Source organism: Gavia stellata, chromosome 17, assembly GCF_030936135.1.
Source record: "Gavia stellata isolate bGavSte3 chromosome 17, bGavSte3.hap2, whole genome shotgun sequence".
In the NCBI taxonomy this organism is placed as follows: Eukaryota; Metazoa; Chordata; class Aves; order Gaviiformes; family Gaviidae; genus Gavia; species Gavia stellata.
In genome coordinates, this window is record NC_082610.1 from 7,683,253 (window position 1) to 7,704,272 (window position 21,020).

A 21,020-nucleotide genomic window follows, 5' to 3' on the forward strand; every position below is an offset into this window, starting at 1 on the left:
TAGTCATGCCATTGTATTTGGTGATCTCCAGCATTGCATGTTATATTAAAATACACAAGTAATACAACTGAGAATGTTTTTTTGCCTTAAAAAGGAAATAAAGGGACACTTGTTCAGACTATGGATTGTGGATACATGTTGTTTTTTGGTTACTTATGCCAATGCTGCAGACACTTTAAACATGTTTTACTACTATAATCACATGTTGCTGATTAAGACTTCTTATACTACTATCGAACCAGCTGCAGAGTTGCCACAAGAGGTTGGAAGTTCCTGGTGTTCGATTATGTGGTCTGAAGAGCAGAGTATGTGCCTTCTGTAATCAATGAATTATATGAAAACTGTGTATTTCTACAAGGTTTTTATGCTCATTATTTTTGCCAGCGGTGAATGACAGGATTTTTCTCAGGGTCTGTATTATGTTTTGATTGCTGTATTAAGATAATAAAGAGTATTAAAGTAAATGGTAAGTCATACTGTTCTCACTAGGAGTTTGAACTCATATTTGTGGTAGGAAATTAATCTGGTTTTAATTGCCTGTGAGTCTAAAGTATATTCCTTTTTGTAAAGCTGATCTCACATAAATATAAATCAGTAACTGCCTGTTCTTTAATAATGTATTAGTGTATTGTACCTGCATACTAGATGAGAATATGAGCATCTCCAGTTACGGTGTATTGGAGGTCATTAAATCTTCTCTGCTCTATGAAGTTTAGTAGCACTGCATTTCTAATTACTGAAAAATGTACTATGTGTTTATTGCTTGTTTTAGAGTGGCTATGTTTAGCTACAGTAAGACAATTACTCACTTTAGGAGTAACTCCATAGGGATTTTTTGACAATATAGAAAACAATTGCTGTAAAACATACTAAAAAATTACAAAAGTATTATTTTAAAATAAATCTATCATTGTGAAAAAAATTGAGATATTTTAATGCAAAATAAAAAAATTGTATCAATTATCTGAAAACAATTTTTAGTGTTTCATAAATACATGGCTGAATTCTACCATGGTCCAAAAATATTGTATTAATTTCATGAAAAGATGACTAATGTAACCTGCATTCTCAGCAGCAGTGTCTCTTCTTCCCTTGCCACTTCACACTTGACCTTTTCCCTTTTCAGGCAGAGATTATTTCTGCTAAAAGTAACGTAAAATTTCTAGAAAGGACACTGAGATACGTTGGGACCAAGTGATTTGCAGAAAATATTTTTATTGGCTTTAGGTTGTCAGTCATAAGTCTTAGGTGTACAACAGCTTACCGCTGTTTAGCAATAACTGCAGTCATGAATTGTAAGCGTAAACTTTACTAATACTATTGTTGCCATACTGCAAATATTGGTGTGATACAAAGTAGGAATTTGAGCCAGCACAGTTGCCTCTCTTTCTAAAAAGCATTGTAAACAAGGCTGATGGTCTAATCCCGGAACGTGATTAGTGGTGATATTTTAATTTAGCTCTCTACTCATATATCCATTTCTGTGATTTGGTTGGCTACTAGTAGATCTTCAAATGACTGGAAGAAGGACTGGTAGATCAACATAATACAAAAATGACATATGCAAAAATGGCATCATATCTTGTAATAAGTCACTATATTAGCAGACATAATTAGCATCCAGTGCAAGATATGGGGCATCAACCAATGTCTGGAGATACCAGAATTAATTTGGCTTTTAAGGTATGCTAGTCTACAGCACAATGTTTTGTTGCTACAGACAGTCCCTTGACAGTGCCTCCTCTGCAGTGGTCTGTCCTTCTAAGTAGAACATCCCTTTTTATAACATTGAGTCTGCCTTCTTGCAGTGTCTAAAGGAGGCATTATCAGCGTGGTGTTTGGCATGTCTGTGTTAAGGAAGCAAATGCTACTCGGTAGGTTAACATGAACTGTTGTGATACGGGTATAAATCTGTTGCACAGTTGCTCAAACTCTGCTTCTAATGATCTATTCTACTCATCAACCCACCAATCTGCAAATAGAAAAGCATCTAAATGACAAGCTACCTTTGGCAACTCTGTGCACCGCATCCCGTTCCAGTGTTGTACTGAACTGTTCATATCCTGAGCAGGAAGCAACGTTGGCAGGTATGACCTTTTAAAAGAAATACTGATCCTAGAGCTGAAGTAAAGTAGCCTGCGTTCACTAATATCAAAAGGGAAGCTAGTAATATGTCATGTTTTACTGAACATGCCCCAAGCCCACAGTTCTTAAGCACTGCTGTGTTTGAAACAAAAGACAAATAGCACAATGGAGCTGGAGGACAATGTTGTGCATTAAGCCTGTTGAGTAACAAATATGAATAGCCTGATTTCGCTTTACAAACATTTTTATTTTTAAAAAAGTGAAGAGAAATAGCTACAGAGTGTATAATAGGTTTCATTTGCAAGTCAGCTGAGCTTCAGTATCCTAAAGCACAGAATTCTGTTATGCTCCTTGATTTCCTTCTGCCCAATTCCATGGAGAGTGAGTGTGTGTGTGTGTTAAAAAATAAAAACACCCCAAAGCACTTCGATTTTGCAGAATTGAAATAATTGGAAATGAAAAATGAAAGGACCAAGGTGCTAGGACAAACATCGTGGTCTTTTCTAAATTCATACTGTGATAACATTGTTCAGAGTGTTTAAATGTGCATCACATGTTTGCAGTTTTATCCAACACTTGTAGTGGTATGGATTTGTCTGGGGAGTGAGTATATGAGATATTATGGTTGGTGTTTTTTTTCTTAAACCTTTCTTATGAAATGCAACTTTTGTCATATACTTCATGGAAAACGTAGTACTTCGTCATGTTTGGGGGCTAATATTTCCTATGAGATCACAAATACCATGTTGCTTAGGGTTTCTGCATATATAAATAAAACTTTCACCTTTGGATTGGTGAGTTTCAGAGACCTACTTTTAGTATGTTCATCTACGAGTTACAAAGAATGAAATTAAGGACTAGCTCAGAGAAGGAGAGAAGAAAACTTGCTGAGTTGGTTATTGGAAAAAATGTTATTGCATGAATCATGTTTAAAAACGAATAAGATTATTCTCAGATCACTGTCTTTTGACTTCCTCTTATAGAAGAATAATATATTTGAGATGTGTTTGAAAACATAACTTTTTTTGAAATAGCCATTACTTAATCAGTGGGGAATATTATATGAAATAATACTACTAAGAGAGAACTATTTAAAGAGTTTGGATTAATAGATTTTTTGGTGCTGAAGGTAAGTTACTCTTCTTAACAACAACTGTCATTCATAATGTAGTTGAATTGGTAGCTGTGTACAATATATGATCTTGTATTTACACTTCAGCCAAAGGTGAACAATAAAGACACAATATTTTTCAAGGAGATTTTTTTCTTCTGGAGAATGCCATGGATTTTAGTTTGGGTTTTTTCTTGTTTGTTTGGGTTTTTTTGGTGGTGTTTTTTATTTATTACTGTGGTATACTCAAAACTAAAATGGGCATATATTTACATTAACTTATTTTCATATAATGGTACAATTAGCAGAAGGACTGTTATTAATAATTATTATTTATATTGTTACAAAGTTACATAATTATGTACTGATAGGAGAACATTTGTGAGATTTCTACACACTGTAGATTTTTTTAAGCATGTTAGTCCGATCAGAGTTGTAAATTGAGTCCAGCCATGAACTTCAGTTGACAGGAAAAAGACTCCATATGTCTTTCAGACGAAAAGTGATCCTACTTCCATTAGTCTCTTTTAAATAGATTGTTTGTTACCATAATAAGATGTTCCAAAGTCAACACCGACATTTTGGATTGTTCTGTGTAACTGAGCTGGTGACTTTACCCGTGTGTGACTTTGCATTGGCACTGCAATTAATAGGTTTGGTTTTTTGTTTGTAAATGTCAATTTAGGTGAGTTTTTAAAGAAATGCTCTTCATTTTTATTCTTACATATATATGTTTACAGTGACCTAAGGGAAATAGTTAAAAGTTCCTTTTGAACTATATTCTTTTATTTGCTGCACACAATGACAATGATAATTTGTTCAGAAATAATTGTAAGAATAACTTAAAATGCAAAATAATACCTGAAATAAACTCTATGTAAAGAGATTTGAAAGTACTTCCTTTTTGTCTCTGACAAAGTTATACCTTAATAGTGCCTTTTAAATTATTACAAAATTGAAGTTTAGCTTCCTGCTAGTTATTATCACTTTCTGGACTGTGTTGTTCAGAACGTGTATTAAGAAAGGACAGTCCTGAATTTTGTTTTTATTTTCTATTAGATTTGGTCATAAACATGAACCGTCAAAACTAGTCCAACAGATGTTGACATCTGGCTTCAAAAGTGATGAGCTGCAGAACAAAGACTTCCTGCATGTACATCAAATAACATCTTTGAGGCTTATGTTAGAAGTTTTGCTGTACTTTGCAAAAACTAATCTTAAAATTTCTTTGAGAAAGGTCACAGTCCACATGGGAAAAGATGAAGTGGATTAAAGGCAAGTGCTGCAAGAAGTGCGAATGTTGAATACGTGATAAACGTTTAGGAGAAATGTGCGTTTTTTGTCTGTAAGGTAAAAAAAAAACACCAGAAGAATAGAAAAATCTGGTTAGCTTGCGTTTTCTATTACTGTATTCAGCTTATCAAAACAGTATTTTTAACATGATCATTTTTTGAGAGCTGTGTGGGATAATCTGTACTGCCAAAATTTGATCAAAATCAACAGTTTGTGGAAGTCTTTATAGTAGGCTTGATTTGTGCATGCTTAGGAGGTGACATGGAGAAAGAGGGTAAGGGAAATGTACTGTTTATGTCCTTCTGTGGGTGAACAATTTCAGTAGTGAATGAGGTATGGATCAGATACTGGTATGAAAAAAAAAAAAAGCCCCGACACTTTTTGCTTTCTTCTAAAATTATTTGCTGCACAGAACAGGGTTTTTTTCCATTCATTCAGTTTCTTATGAAAACATTTGAATTAGAGCATAATGTCATCTTAGAATAATTATCTTTTCTGTTGATTAAAAGTCACATTCTGTAACAAGTATGTGGTTTTGGTAGCGTGGGAATATTTTAAATCACATCGGTCCCAGAAATAGCTTAACTGGTTTGTATGGAACTAACTGCTTGCCATGTTAAGGCACTGGGGCAAACTAACTTTTAGAGCTCCATGGTACATGGTTGTCCAGCTTCTGCTATCTGAATGGATTTTCATTGTACAGTGTAGAATGCATATATGTACACAGTTTAACGCTTTTGTTTCACGAACATTAACTTCAGTTTTTGGATATGATTGTAAATTAATTTGGACAAAATGGATTGGTATAATTATTCTCTGTTGGCTTAGAAAGCTAGTTTTATCATTACGATGTATTATATGAAATTATTGAATGGCATTTTTTTACTGTTCATTGGTACACATTTACCTGTTTCAAAGAAAGGTAATCTGCAGAGGCCCTCTGAACTTCATATATATTTCTCCTGTACATTAAAAAGAGTACCAGAAAAGAAAATCATAATATTTTTCTGTTCCTAAAATTATCGTGTAGTATATTGCTCCAGTGTGCAACATGGAAAGTTTATTTCAGTTAGGACAGATTTTTTTTGGTATTTTCTGAAGACATTTTTGTTTCTCGATCCACTTGGAGAGTTATCTTAGAATTAAGGCACTCTGAATATGCCCCTAAGTTCCCGATTTTCTAAGGTGCATGGAAATCTGATATTGTAAGGCATTTTGAGGAAGTAAAAATGAAAGGGGAATTGAAGAAAAACCTCAACAGTATTCAAGCGCTGATACTTTTTTATTGTATCCCAAAGAATGTCAGAATAGCTGTTAAAAAGGCCTGAATGAAATGTTTGTAACTTAATTCTGGTAAGTATTATAGATTGCAAAGCAACAGAACCTTTTCTCCCATCTTCTGTCCTATTGACCAGATGTATTTTGGGATGAAAAGTACTTGTTCATACACTGAAGTTGTAATTGGTCTTTTGCTGAAATTCAGGAAATGAGTTGCAATAGGATGAACCATATTTATTTGTTCGCATCAGTTACTAGCTGGGAAGAAGGAGACTGCAAATCAGAACAGTTCTAAGATTAATATTTTTAAGTTGTTTCATTAAACACTGTAATTTGTCAGATGGTAGGTCTTCCTGCTATTAGAAATTTGTATGTGTATTTATGCATGAAGTAGCTGTATTCGTATTGATAGTCTCTGGGGTTTAGAACTGATATATTAGCACCCAGAGGCTCCCATTCATTTTCCGTGCATCCCAATCTTAACATTTGTTGTAGTTCTGCGTAGAGAGTGGATGTGGAGTGAGCTGTGGTTTGGGGAAGTTGCCTTCTTAAAGCAGTGTTGGCCACTAGCTCCTATCAGAAGCCCATTTAGGAGCTTGGGTGTTCTCAGTCCAGCCTGTTTGCTGGAATAGGATTTGAAGTCTCTTTGGATCAGCATCCTCTTCCATAGTATGAGTAAGTTCTGTTTTGTGTTGTGGTTTAACAGAATCCGTACTTTTAGAAGCTTGGAAGGAAATATGTTAAAGTTTGGATACGTTTTTCCTTTCTCTTAGCATCACTTTTTAGATTTTTACTTCTGATTAATTTTCTGTCTGTGTTTATTGAAACTATAGGTTCAGTGAGGTTGGTATGAACAAAGGCCAGGACTGAGCATTAATTTTCAATTTTTAGTTGGTGGATTTTGAGCTTTGCAGAAGGGAAGGAAGAGACTAAGGAACTGAGAAGAGACTATGCCTTTTCTATTGTGGACCTTAAAATATGTGCCCAAACAATAGTCTATATTAATTCATAACTTTGCAGTGATTAGTTGTGAAAAATGCGGTAATAAAAGCATACAGCACATCAGCTATTCCTTAAGAAAAAACCACCGCTAGAAAAAGATTCCTGTAGAATTCCTTGTCACTGCTCCCCACTTCAACTCAGTTTGTTATTCTCCTTATGTGTATATTAAATAGTTCAGTGTATTAAAATGGTAAGCTGTGGCAAATTCAAGATGTTTGAACAAGAGGTCAGATATATTTATACTTTAATACACTTAGAGTTGATATTTGAAAAATAAAGCAGAGTGGAAAACAAGTTGTGTTGTGACAATGAATAATTTCTGTTGTGAATAACAAGGAAATTCAGACAACAAGTTTAGAGAACATGACTCATCATAGAAACACCAGGAGAATGAAGAGGCAAAAAATGTCTTGCAATGTGTTGATTATTTTGTTTATGATATTACTTCTCTGTTCCTGGGATATTTTTTTTTTCCCTCAAAGCGATTGAATAGATACAAATAAAATAAGAGTAAGTACTTCGATACCTACTGACAGTGCCTGGCAATACAGTAATAAATATTTATCGTTAGCCTTAACAAGCATCTCAGTTCAAAATACAAGCGTACTAGTAGTTTGACCTTCTTTGCATTTACAAGAAAACACTAGCACTCATTTCAAATATGGAAACTGTATTATTGTTACAAATGTTGGCTTGCATTGGTGAAAGCAAAGAGAAGCGCTGTGACCTAGTCATGATTTGCTTGGAATACACTAGTGGATGGTGGCTTTAGTATTGTACAAATATGTCATTGTTCTCATCACGTAACCATTTTTTTTGTGTACTTATTTTGTTAGAATATCCAGTATAAAAATATGTCAAGAAAAATTATTGTTATTTTGATGTTTGATGTCTCAATTACAAGAAAGAGTCTTTCTCCATTGTATTTTTCTTTCTTTAAGCAGTGGATACCAAGCATTTTCTTTTCTCCTAATGAGCTGAAAAGTTAGGTAGCATAGCTTGGATGCTGGATAACTGTTCTTCCCTTTTTCTTTGCAAAGTTTGTTTCAAATAAATCAGTATTCTGGTATTTTTTGTTTCAAGCCTGTAAAAAGTAGAAAGAGTGCCATTTACTTTCAAAACAAGTATGTTATGCAAGCACTGAAAAGATACCAATTTTGTAATTGTTATTCTTTCTAACTCCTGATTTTTCTTCTGGAAGATAGAACATAGAGGGTGAGGGACTGTTGGGACTCGGACTGTGTTCTCAGCTGTGGCAGCAGGGATTCTGGATATATTTCCTTTCTCTACCTCCCACAGAAAAGTTCTGTGATTCTTGTTTATTGTTTGTGAAGCCCACTTCTGGGTGGAAAGGCCTCCAGCAGGCACCTATCGCTGTTAAAATATTATATTCATATATAATATCGATACAGTACTAGCAAAGTATTTTTTCCAAGTTAATTTTTCTTCTGCTCATATTTTAAACTTTGCATTCATATTGTTTTCTGAAAACGGCACCACTCTTGACTTGCTTTTTTGTGCATCAGGAAGTTCGTCCCTCCTATTAGCTAAAAGAGGTGACTAATTAAGTAGGATTCTTTTCCCTTCTTTTGGATTGCTAGTGAGTAACATTTTCCTCTTAAAACTACAGCTGAACCATTTTAGATACGTATGTTGCAAATGGCAAAGGTGAGTTACTTCTACATTAGAGGTTATGCATTGTCATATATCTTATATCAGTTTGTCTTTCCATGAGTGGCCTACCATTCTGTTTGACTGACATGATAGCTGTCTTCATTATATTCCAAGTGATTTGCTCATGCTGTTTGATGGGCCTTATGAGCATTTAGTTTCTGAGGAGGATACTCCCAATAAATCTGCTCTGAAGGGTACTGCAAAATGTTCTGTTCAGTACATTATCCTGCTATACTTGAATGACTGCCACTTAAAGAAAAATGTCTTCAGACAAGAAGGGAAAAAAGTCAACATTATGACACAGGAGCATCAGAGGGGAATAATTGTATGGTTGTCCCTTCTGTGAGTGTGTTTAAGTCTTCGGAAGGAAGTATGAAACAGAGGGCTGGAGGAACTGCGTTTTCCCAGCAAGGTTGATTTGAGATTGATTTTATTTTATTTTATTTTTTTTAATCAGTGTGCTTGGTGTTAAGATGGTTCAGGTGATAACACTTGCTGAAGGCAGAGAGGATGGTCACAGAGGGTAGATAATTTCATTTTTTTAGTAGAAAAAAGTGGATAAACAGGGCTGGGGGTTAAAGAAAAAAATAATTACGCAACGCAGGGTCATTTTTTGGGGGACAAAAGGCTTTCCGTTTTTTAGAAGAAATTCCTGTTCTCTGTCGGAAAGAGCAGTGGAGAATGCCTTATCTGTACTAGTTAATCAGCATAATAATGATCTTTTGGTATTCTATAAGTGTGAACAAGGTGAGACCCAAGTTTGTCTAGACCAAAAGGTAAACAGCAGAAGTCTGTCGTGTGGTCAACGATGGCAAAGAGAGAAGAGAGCTCATGAAGAGCTGATACCCAGGATAGACTGTTTGGCATAGTACTTCATGTACTATATTCCAACTCAAGATGTCTTGGATCTTTAGTACAACTTGTCAAAGTCCTTTTTGAGACTGTGTCAGGGTTGCAAGAGAAAAAAAACATTTTGTGAAAGATCAGCTGATTGCCACGAAGTGCTTGACAGAGTTAAAGTTAGTAGTGGAAAGTAAAGTTGTACATCTAAAGGAGCAAATGACTTTCTGAAAATGAGGAAGTTCTTGCTTTTAAAAAAACAAAGAAAGCAGAGACTAGAAATTACTGGAACAATTGAGAAAACTTGTATTTTACATATTTTTTAAAAAAGTCTCGTGTAGCTTCAATTTATGTATGTCATGTTTGAGTTTCAATTTTGTATCAGCTCTGCAATCTCATTTTTATTACACAGTAAAGGAAAAATAATTGCAAAGGGTGTCAGGTATTTTGGAGTAAACTTTATTAGATGCGGAACATAATAATAAGCGGAATTATAGATTACTTCAGTCGTAGTAAAATGAAGTGCTTAAAAGGTATTTATTAGGAGATAGCTTGTCAGTGGAAAGTCTTGTATACAAAAATGAAGATCAACTCTTTTGTATCTCTAACTATCTTAGAGCTAGTTGTAAAATAAAGGCTATAAAGTTTTTGTTTGTTGCTATCTGTGTGTCATGAAAGAACCAAATGGTTTCCAAAACCTACAGTCACAAACTGATTATAAGATTCCCGAGGGCAACTCTGATGGGGCTATCGTAACTTAACAATTGAACGGTGAGTCACTGCAGGAGGAATTCATGTAATAATCTTTTCTGGTATTTATAGGACCAGAAGGATAAAATGTCATTTAATTTTATTTGATTAAAAACTACTAGGCAAGAGAGAAAGAGGAAGAAAAAATGAAGCATCTTTCTTTTATTTCAGGCATGAACGTTTAATGGAATATATAAAAAGCGTGTTATGAAGCAGTATAGTGATTAATTTTGATTCTGATCAAGGCTCCAAAATAGTTGTGTTAATAATAAAATTTTTTTATTTGATAAGGTGAATTTTTTTTAAGGTTCTAGATATAAAATGTTGCTTTTGAGAGGAACAGCTAGATTATGAGGCATCTGTATGAGTTCTTGCTTGCTAGTCTAGGCATAGGTAAGAATATCCATGGAAGGTCTTTTTTACCTTAAAACGTTATGCCAAAATGTAATTAATGTAGCCTTAATTAGGTTTACTAGGATGCCAGAAATGCTTTAGCTTATTCCATTAATGCTGGTGATGCAGTATTTTATCCAGCACTGTGTGTTCAGTCCTTCACTCACTTCTGCTTGAATCAGAGCTGTATCCTCTTTTATGTAGTGCTCCCAATTTAAACATCATGTTAGCATTGTCTACTGTTGCTTAAAGGTTTGGTTGGTTTGTGTTGGGTTTTTTTCAGAAAAGGCAATATAATTCGGTGAGCATATGTTTATTCACAAGGAACGCTTGCATGAATTCTTGACTAAAGCTTTTAGGTGCTGTCACAATTTTGAGAACTTGTCACTATGTCATGGTACAACGATCCTTATCCTTTCTCTTCTCTCCTTTGCACTGCTAGTATTAATTTGCCATTTATTTATAAGATCTTCTGTATGGTTCATTACTCAGCACGTATAAGGGGTTTATCAAGATTAAAGCTTATCAAATTTGAAATTAGTGAAAGCAGAGGCAGTTGTGTGTGAGGAAAGGTGAGACTGTTAAGCAGAATAACAAATACAGATATTCTTGAATGAACCACAAGATCTTCAAAAATTCATTTGGGGGGAAAAAACCCAAACCAGTATTAAATACTGCTTAACTAGCAAAATTGTCTGGCTATATGCTTGGCCAAAAAAGTCCCTAACTAATCTTTTCACTTTCTGCTATTCAAACTTGATGAAACAGAGGACCTTCTCCATCGTATGGAAGTGTTTGTGAGAGAAAGGCAGAAAGGATCAAATGTGTGTAATACGTTCTAGAGATTACCAAAGAAGAATGAGGTGTTTGGAAAAAGAACAGATATACAACAAATAAGCAAATTGCTAAACCCATTGGTGAAGAAAGAATATTTTCTGGAACTTCACATTACTAGTGAATTTAAGCAGAATAAAATTATTGGTTTTTGTTTTAAACTAAGTAGCTCCTATGGCTTCCTTGACTCTTCCTGCCGAAGTTGTAAGTCTGTTTCAGGAAAGGCAACGTTGAGGTTTTAAAAAATGTTAGTGCTAGATTTCTAACTATGATATCAAATAAGAGCATTTATTTGTTCTTTTTTTAAAACGAAACACAATCCTGAAGATGTTACTCATGTTGATTAAACCTGGTATTTTCAAGAGGAATTATGATGGAATTTAAATTGGTTTTGAGTATTTTGAGTTGCTGCAGAATAAGTGCAATCCTAAATGACACTTGAGACTGTTTTGACCACGTTTGAGTGCATTCCTGAGTGGGTTAATCCTGTGCAAGAAACAAAAAAGTGGTTTTAATTTTTTATTGTTCCTTCACATTTTTCTAAAGGGGTTTTTCTACAGAAATAGAAGATAAAAGTGAAAGACCTGTATATTGCTTATGTACATTACTTCTGGTAAGGATTAAATGGAAATGAGTGGAAATCGAAGAATGTCAGATACCTCTTAGAAATTGTAATTTAAGAGGATTTGTATATTTTCTAGAATTCATGTTCATTTTTGCAATTCTCTAAGCTAAATGCAGAATTAATAATTACACTTTTATATTAATTTTCATTTAAAAGAGGTAATACAGATTTTGCTGATTAGTATAATATCCAAGTCAATAGCCAGGATTGGATTTTTACAAGGATAGTGCAAGTAATAGTACAGTGCAAAAAATCCCCATGTTAAATGGACCCTCTATCATAAGAGAGGTTCTCTGAATCTGATCAACAGTGATAATGTGAGAGCTTATAGAGAAAGTAATTGTTTTCAGTAGCTTGGGGTTTTTAATGTATGCAAGTATTTTCAAAACCTAGCTAAATTCTTATGGCTAGTTGTGTTTTAAATAATACCCATACTTTTCTGGCTGTTTCAGTTTTGTGCTTATCGGATTGGTTTCAGTGGATATACTTTTGTTTTTGTTATGGCAGAAGATAAATCAGAATGCTTAAATAGATTGTGGGAGCATTTATATAGTATGGATATTATATCCTCTGTAACGTTACTTTGTCTTACACATGCTGCTTACAAAAAATAATATTCTGTGTCAGTTCTCTATTTCTTCGTATGAATGGTGCATTATAATATTGGAAGATGAGCCAACAAAATTTTTTTCCCTTCACGAACTTTGTAAAATATTGTAGGGAAGTTCTGCTTCTAGAGCATAGGCTTAGGAAGCATGATGATATAACACAAAGAAATTAAATCATGACAACCTAAAGATCATAAAGGGTCATAATTTTCATTTACTTTTAGCCACAGTAGAGTTGGATTATTAGTTTCATAAATATTCAGTTTTATTATTATGGCATTTCCATTAAAAAAGCCTTTGTTTTCTAAAAACTGTATCTGGAAAAATGTTTGGGTCGTTCTTCAATCTGTTCTTCACTGCTTTTGAATTTCCATTTTTATTCAAAGGGACTTTGTGGTTGAATCTTAATTCTTTCAAGGGATAAGTTAAAAAATTTCCCTTAAATGGTGCTTGGCTTTGGAGTGTATAATTTTTGTAAATAAGTTTAGTTCATATTAATTTTTATTGAATATGATTGTGCTTGGTAAGTGGTCTTCAAAAACTGTTGCATATCTAAAAATAATTTGAGAAGTGGGAAAAAAACACCCCAAACAACCAAACCAGGTATTTGTATTGAAAGATATGGAGAATCTGTTCTTCTAGTTTAGTTTAGCTTGCATGGAGTCTGATTTCCTCCCAATCAACAGAGGTCAGTTAAATCAACTGAGAGGAAAGAGTTAAGGGAATTCAGAGGTGCAGAAACTAGAGAAGATGATGTTCAGTTGCATTTCTACTTTGGTTTAAATACACTGTCATAAAATAACAATAAAGAAATCTGTCTCTTTCTAAATGCCAGTATGTTTTCCCAATAGAATTATAGATACTTTCTCAGTAATTTGAAAAGGAAATATTTCCAAAGTGGAATTGTAATCCTACAACCTCTGCATTGCTAAGTGAAGTCAGTTATTTCTGTCAACAAAATAGTTCTTGATGTCGAAGCAGTACTGTTTTTAGAAGCTGCCCCATGCGCTTTCCTCCTTCAGCCTGACAACACTGGTACTGCTGGTTTACAGATAAAAAGAGGCTTAAACCAGCATTAAGTTCTAGCTAATTTTCTTGTGTTTCTCCTGTTAGTGGAATCATATAGCTTAACCTGTCTTGGTTCAAGGTGGTTGACTGTGTCCCAAGTCACTGTTTCTTAGGAAAGTCTCAGGAGCAAAGCCTCCTGGTCAGCCTGTTGGTCAAATGGTTTCTGACTACAGAAACCTCTCTAGAATGAGCCTACAGAAACTGCAGAGCCATCAGGAGAGCAGCGTTCACCTTGCCAGAGTCTTATCTCTGCTGCCCTTCTGCTTCTTCCTTCCTTTCTCATGTTGGCACCTGCTGCACACCAGTTGCTTGGTCTCCCGTCTTTGCTGGCAAACCATTTGCTCCAGACATTCTCCTCCATGATGTGGCTGGGAGTTAACCTGCCTTTTGAAGTCACCTTATCTCTGTGTAGAATTTGATGACCCCATCACCCTTCTCAAGTATGAGATAGAAAGTCTTTTTTGGTGTTTTTGTGTGAAATTTTTGATGGTAGGAATGTGAAATTTCCATTCATTTTCAGGAACTTTGAGTTCTGAGAGACTTGCTAGAGGAATTTCAATGCCCAATTTTACTCAACTTGTGCTGAATCTGTACCTATGTATGTTTTAGTTGGAGTGCATTCAGAGTTCCTTGAATGTGTCTTCAGTTTTAGTCCAGAAGACTGGAGAGGGATGGCTGTGTCTGCCTGGTATTACTAAAAGTCTTCCAGTCTTAGTTTGTGTATCGAAAAAATGGACATGGTATATGTTCATGGGCAGTGAGTATTCCTCAGGAGCAAGGAAATACACATTGTTTAGCAAAAGGTGTAACTTAAGCCCATAGAGTATGTCACATCAGCAATTGAAATGGGTTTGTTGTTATATATGTATGTGCCTGTGCTGCCATCACACTTTGATCTGTGGTATAAAACTATGATAGTGTCATTTTTTCAATTGATGCACAAATCCTTCAGACTTCCTTTTAGACACATTCTTACAAAGCAGATGGTGCTGATTGCTTCCTATAGTCCCATGTCCTATATATCTTTGTATGCCTCAAATTGAGCAAGTCAAATAAGTGGCTTTCCTCTAAACTCAGAATGTAAATAAATGGGAAGAGTATGAAGCTGCGGTTGGTTTTACCAAATGATTGTCCTTTTGTTCTGGAAGGACTGGCAGGGGAGTCACAATTGCTAAAAAGACACGATCGCAATTCTGCGCCAAGTGTTTCCAAAAAGGCATTGTGACTATACTGAATGATATGTTTTCCTTCAGCATGTGGGAGAGATTAGCAAAAGAAACTTTAAATCAACGCTTAGTTTACCACTTGTGTATTCTAAGGTAATGGTGCTGTCTTTCTTACTCAACAGCGTTTCCTTGATATGACGTTTGGAGCCGGAGGTCATGCTACAGCTCTGCTAGAGAAAGCCAACGACATTACAATATATGCACTAGACAGGGACCCCACCGCTTATAAAATAGCTCAGCAGCTTTCAGAATCATACCCGTAAGTTGTCTTCTCCTGTCTTAAATATGGTCGAGATAAGGTTTATACTGTGTTACTATATACACAATTTAATATATTTTTATAGTTTTAATATATAGTTTTTAATGGCTTATTGTAGAATAGCATTATATGCTGTGTGTACCCTATTAAATAAGAGATCCAATTAAATATTATTTATGAGTAATTGCATGCAAGTTCTTCTGAGGTTTTTGGAGTTAAATGCATATTCTGTACTCTGTTAATTTTGGGTATGCATCAAGTAGCCAATTTCATATTTAAAAATGGATTTAAAAAAGGTTCATGTGCTCTCCTTGCTTTGAGATGATTCTGATGGCAGAGTTATACAAAAACATACACTTTTGTCATAAATATTTCACAAAAAAGGATGGAATAATATACTTTAAATAATGAGGTGATTTAAATATGGCTTATGAATATTTTAATTTTTTAAAACAAAAAAAAATTGTAATTCGGTATTAGGTATGCTAAATATTTTTTCTCTGGCTTTAGAAACTACTGAATTTAATAAGCTACTATTTCTGCGTAAAGCTCATGCTTCAATTTTCTTTTTAAATAGAGTGCTGAATTTCCTAAATGAACAATTGCTAAATGCAAATTTTTAGGTTTTTTTAGTTATATAAAGTTATTGTTCCTTTATTTCATTCAAGAAACAGCCCAGTCAGAGCATGAGTACATTCATGCAAAAGTGTGCAATATGTAGAGTTGAATATGAGCTTTTCATAAAGTGCTGTTGTTTAAATTTGACCAAGAAGTAAAAATATGTAGATACTAAGTTAAATAATATGAAATAATAACTGTTTAGGAAATTTAGGGAAAGTAGGATGGAGAGAACACTTATTGTCACGTTGAAAACCTCACAGTATTTATTTCAAAGGAGTTTTTACATGAGGAAAAGCAAATCTTTCCAATAAGGAGAAAACTGGAAGAGGCAGATAAAGAAAAACCTGGTTGTTCAGTCATGTTTCCCCATATCAAAAGGAGTTCTAAGGCAGCGATAGTATTGCAGCAATGCAGAAGGTGTTCCTCACCTTTCCTAAAAGAAGAGGCTAAACTGTGCATTCCTTTTTTCAAGTGCCATTATCAGAGGCCCAGTGGGAAAAATGTAAGCATGTGACAAGAAAGTATAGCTCAGTTTCTAGTCATCCTGCTCTGTAAGATGACTTAAATATATTTCTCTAAATTTTCAGTTCTTTGTGGGCTGAAGTGGCATGCAGTGTATATTTACAAATTTGTAGAATTCCTCTCTCAACTGTTATTTCTCCAGAGAATGCTCATTTTGACAGAATAGTGTGGAGAATATTGGCAAGGAAAGTTCATTTTCTTTTAAATTAAGCCTGCAAAGTCCACCAGATGTCATTGGAGTTGTAAAGTCTTCTGTTCTTTGTGTCATAGGAAAAAAAGTATATGTAGTCCAAAATAAAGCTAATCTTACATCTAATTCAAGTTTTCAGAAACATTCACACAACACCAGACAATGATGAACAGTCCTCTGATTCAATATATGTTTATCCAGAAAGTATCCTATGCAAACCTGGGTGTGAAGGAAGTTTAATTTCCAGGTAGATGAAGAGATTTTACAGGTGTTGGATGTTGTTCTGTCACTGGACATTGTTAATTCTCTGCTTGCTTCTGTTTGTGAAAAGATGAGCTTTAATCAATATAGTATTACAGTTGTTGTAACTTACTATGGCTTTATAAACAAAGGAGGTCTCCTAGTTCCTATTTTTGTTTGTAAAATCATGCAAACTTGATTACTTGGACTCCAGGCATAGTAGCGTTCACCTTTACAGACGCAAGTTAGCATTGGAATGAAGTGGATTCTTAAATAACATAGTGTTAAGTTGTTAGGGAAGTCTTAATCATTGAAAGATGACTGCATGCCACTTGAATATATATTGTAAGATACAGAGCAGTATTATTATTCGTTTTGGTGTTTTCCCTCATCTCCCATCTTTCCTGTTGGAAAGAATAGGTGGGTCCTTTTTCAGAAGGTAAATGTATCTTTTTCCTAATAGTTTATGTTGAAAATTAAGGTAAAAGAATGTTCGTATGTGGTATATGTGGTCATTATTAATCTGCTTTCCCTGAGAAGTCAGTTGCATAAAGCATTGTTGAATTGAAAGGGGGAAGGAGGAGGTATAAGTATATAATTTATAAATACCAGGTAAAGCTAGGGTCTGCTTACAAATCAGTTGTAAGTATAAAGGATTTACTTATGAGATATGGAGCCTTCATAAATGGGATTTTTTCTTTCAGTATTATTTAAAAGATGGTTGATCTAATATTATGGGGTTTTATTGTCCATTTTCTGCACGGTGTTAGAAATAAATCCTTTATCATAACTTTATCAGTTTAATTCAAATCTGTGTTGGCATCAAAAGGTCAGGGAATTCATTCAGCTGACATCTTCACCTGGTCAGGTCTACTGTCAGGTAAAATAGTTCCCTGGTTCACCAGGGAGCCATGGAAGTAGTTGTGCTTTCTTAAAAATGGCAATGGCAGCATGGAGTTGCAAGCTGAGAGAAATGTAGGGCTGTGCCTTCTGTAAGAAGCACAGCCATAGATGTAACTGGCTGAAGAACTGCAGCACAGAAGTGTAAACTTCTCCATTGTTTTTCTGTTCTAGGGGTTTTTTCACCTCTTTATTTTAACATGAGTGTTTTGAGAGAGGTTATTTGACTTGCTGAAGTGCTTCACTTCCTTTGGGGGTGATGGCACAAGGTGGGGGAAAAAGGTTTTTGTGCAACTGTAACCAGTACAATTTGATGCCTGCTATGTCTGAAATTGTGAATGCAATGGGCAAATTGAGAGTCCATACATCGATTGAATTTTCTGTTGCCATTTTGTTTCTACTTAAAACAGAATATTGTACCTGTTTAATTATTCAATAAATTCTAGCGTACCAACTACATGACGGATCTTGAGTCTTGCAGTAGTATTTGCAGGAGTCTGTCCTACCATAAAAAACTTCAATTCTAAATATTCAGCGTTCATTGCTATTGCTTATTCTGGTTAGGTAATGCTAATTATCTTAGTAAAATCATATAGTTCCAACTGTTACTCACTATGACGCTTCATTTCTTTAAGCATCCTATATCTTAAGTCACTGAGTTACAAGATTATTAAAGCTCAAGTTGCAGAAATGTGCCTAAAGATATGGTTGGAAGAGGAGGTAAGTATGGCTAAATTAGGGGATTTTTCTATATTCAGAACTAATAAATGAGGTCCTCCTTGTACTTAGCTGAAAGACAGCTGGAGTAATAAGCCACTGAATGAGAACACTGAGGAAAAATGCATTTGATGTTTGTATTTTAAATGCGTCTCTTTGCTTGCTTCTTGGTAGTGATTTTGTCAGAACTAAAATCTGAAGAGGGTAGAGTTCCAACCGCAATTCTCGCATTCATTTAGCCTCTCTGTTTATTATTTTTATTTTTAAAAATATGTAGTGCTGCTTTAATAAGGAGAAAATGGGTCAGGGCCTGTTAGATATTCAGTGTGTGGGTGGGAATCCTTTGACGTGCTTTCTGGGGAAGCCTCTAACTTGGGAATTGCTGCTGAGAATCCAGGAGAACAAGATAAAATTCAGTCAGTAGCAATATATATTACAAGCAAACCCTTTCACGCCCACTGAAAGGGAGAGGTTAGAGAGGTGGCTGGAAGCTGGCAATTAACCAATATCGTTGCAAGCTTTTAAGTATGAGAAACCTACGCAAAGCCTACGCAGAGGAGACAGTATGTTCTTGGTAATTCTCTGAGCAGAGTAAGAAATTGTGCCCCAAAAGTAGGGATAAATAGTACAAAATTACTCATGCAATTGAACTACCGTTTTATTGTAGTTCTAAAGTAATTTTGAGGTGATGGTGCTTGTGGGTTTTGCTTTCAGGGTTACACTAGGTTTACAGAAAAAGTGGGATAGAACCATCAGCTGTGTGTTGTATGTTCTGGGGAAAATACAATGTATTTTGTTCAGTTCTAGGGAAAACAGAGCTACTGTTTTCAGTTGCAATAAGCTTATTTTAAGTGCTTGTGAATCGTAGCTGAGTGCATAATATGTTGATGCTTGTGTTGCTGTATTTTATATTGGCTATATTTAACTTTTGACTGTAGTGCGCAAAGGATACAATTAACAGGATGCAATCAATGCATATTCATTATAATGATGCCTTGACTGTATATAAGCAAGATAATTAGTTACCCATAGCTTTTTTCTTTCTAAAGAATTCTCCATGTATGTCAACATCTGGCTGCCTCTCAAATGCCAGCAACGTAGATAAATGAATTCCCTTAAATGTGAGATGGAAAAATGCAGTTGGGAGCACTAAAAAGACCTTTAAATGCCATTATATTAAAATAGTGCTCTTCTGTAGTTTATTTTGTTCCCCGAAAGGTTTATTTGGGTAGCAAACCCAAATGTGTTTCCTTATAAAAACGTAAGGAATAAAAATTCTTCATCTTGTTGCTGAAGTTCCAGCTGTGCAGGTTTCAGAATGGCTAGGAACCTTTGCTTGCTTTCATATATACAATGTGATCCTTCAATACATCGAGTTCCTGGTTCAAATTTGGGCCCAATTCTAAGTCACCCTGACATACAAAACACAAGCAACAGTCCACTTCTAACAGTCAGGTTTTTTTCCCTTTTTACTCTTTACAGTGTTTTATAACTTGGCTCTTTAGTGCTTTCTTAAAACCTTGTCAGTTTGAGTGTCTGTCTTCTCTGATGTAGCATAATTGTAGATGTTTCACTACCAACATCACATCACTTGAAACTGCAATTGAATTGCAATTGTGTGTGTACTTCTTAATTTTCCTTTCTTTGCAGACATGATGGTTGTGTTTTAATTCAGTGTATGGGCTGCAAAATCTTTACCATATACAGACTGTGGTCTAATAATTTCAAGTTCAGAAAGTGTTTCTATTACATAAGTATTGGTGGGACAGATAAATTTCTCAGTGGTCCTACAAGAACTCAATATAACGTTAAGTATCGCAAACCCTGTATCCAAAACTGGTGAGTGGCACTGGGATGTACCATGGCAAAAATGAAACTAAACTGGTAGAAGAAGCCAGAAATGTGCAATCACACTTTTTAAAAAAAGAAGTGCTGGTTTTCCCTCATACTGTAAATATTCGCTAAATTCAAGTAAAGGAGGAAAACAGGTTGCCTGATTGAAAGGAAAATTTCTTGGCAGAGAAAGGAAGTCCTGTTCCTTGTAAGCTTTACAAAGGCAATCTCTCTTCATTTTGAGGTACACAATATCCAGTAGTAAATGATACTAAAAAAGAAAAGTGGGGAACTCTTCTTTTTGGTATAAAAACAATCAACTCATGAAAGTAATTTTTACAACCATTTCCATAGCAAGCACATACTACAATGTTCAGTCTTTTTTTAAAATGTTCTTCACAATGTACGTGTTTCTGTATTTTACGCTCAGCATCAAGTTCTTGTATAACTGACAGTGTTAACTAGCTGAAAAAAATGTTACTGGATTGTTTTCTTAATTTACTTAACATTCCTGTGGTTATACTCTGAATTGTTATTGCTGTCATATACTCAGGTTTACCAATAATACATCTCTGCCAAGGAATTGTGAAAGACAAGTTTATTGTTTTCATTAGGGATTTTAGGTGAGGGAGCTGAAACGGAGTGACTAACATGCAGTGCTATCCTAAAGACCAGTTCATTAATATTTTGTTGGGTATTTCCTGGCTAAATCAAGAGATAATGGGAACAACTACTGATGCCTTTTCATCAAGACCATATTCTTAACAGTCTTTTAGCAGAATAATTTATTTGCTCTGAATATAAATAGTTTGTAAACCTTCTAACAATTTGTATCTGTATTTGTATACTAAAACCAATTTCGACTCATATACACTGAGCAACTGCAGTTGCCTGCGTGCCCACACCACTGTCGCCAGAGTTTACCATCAACTCTTGGTATGTATGTTAATT

At 34.9% G+C, this 21,020-nt stretch overlaps 1 protein-coding gene across 1 annotated transcript in view; it reads left to right on the forward strand.

Moving 5' to 3' along the window:
• Window positions 1-21,020, forward strand: part of METTL15 (methyltransferase 15, mitochondrial 12S rRNA N4-cytidine) — a 94,702-nt gene that overhangs the window by 26,346 nt on the left and 47,336 nt on the right. The window contains exon 4 of the mRNA XM_059826106.1: window positions 14,910-15,046. Within this exon, the coding sequence (XP_059682089.1) occupies window positions 14,910-15,046 (137 nt within the window). The remainder of the gene's footprint in view (window positions 1-14,909; window positions 15,047-21,020) is intronic.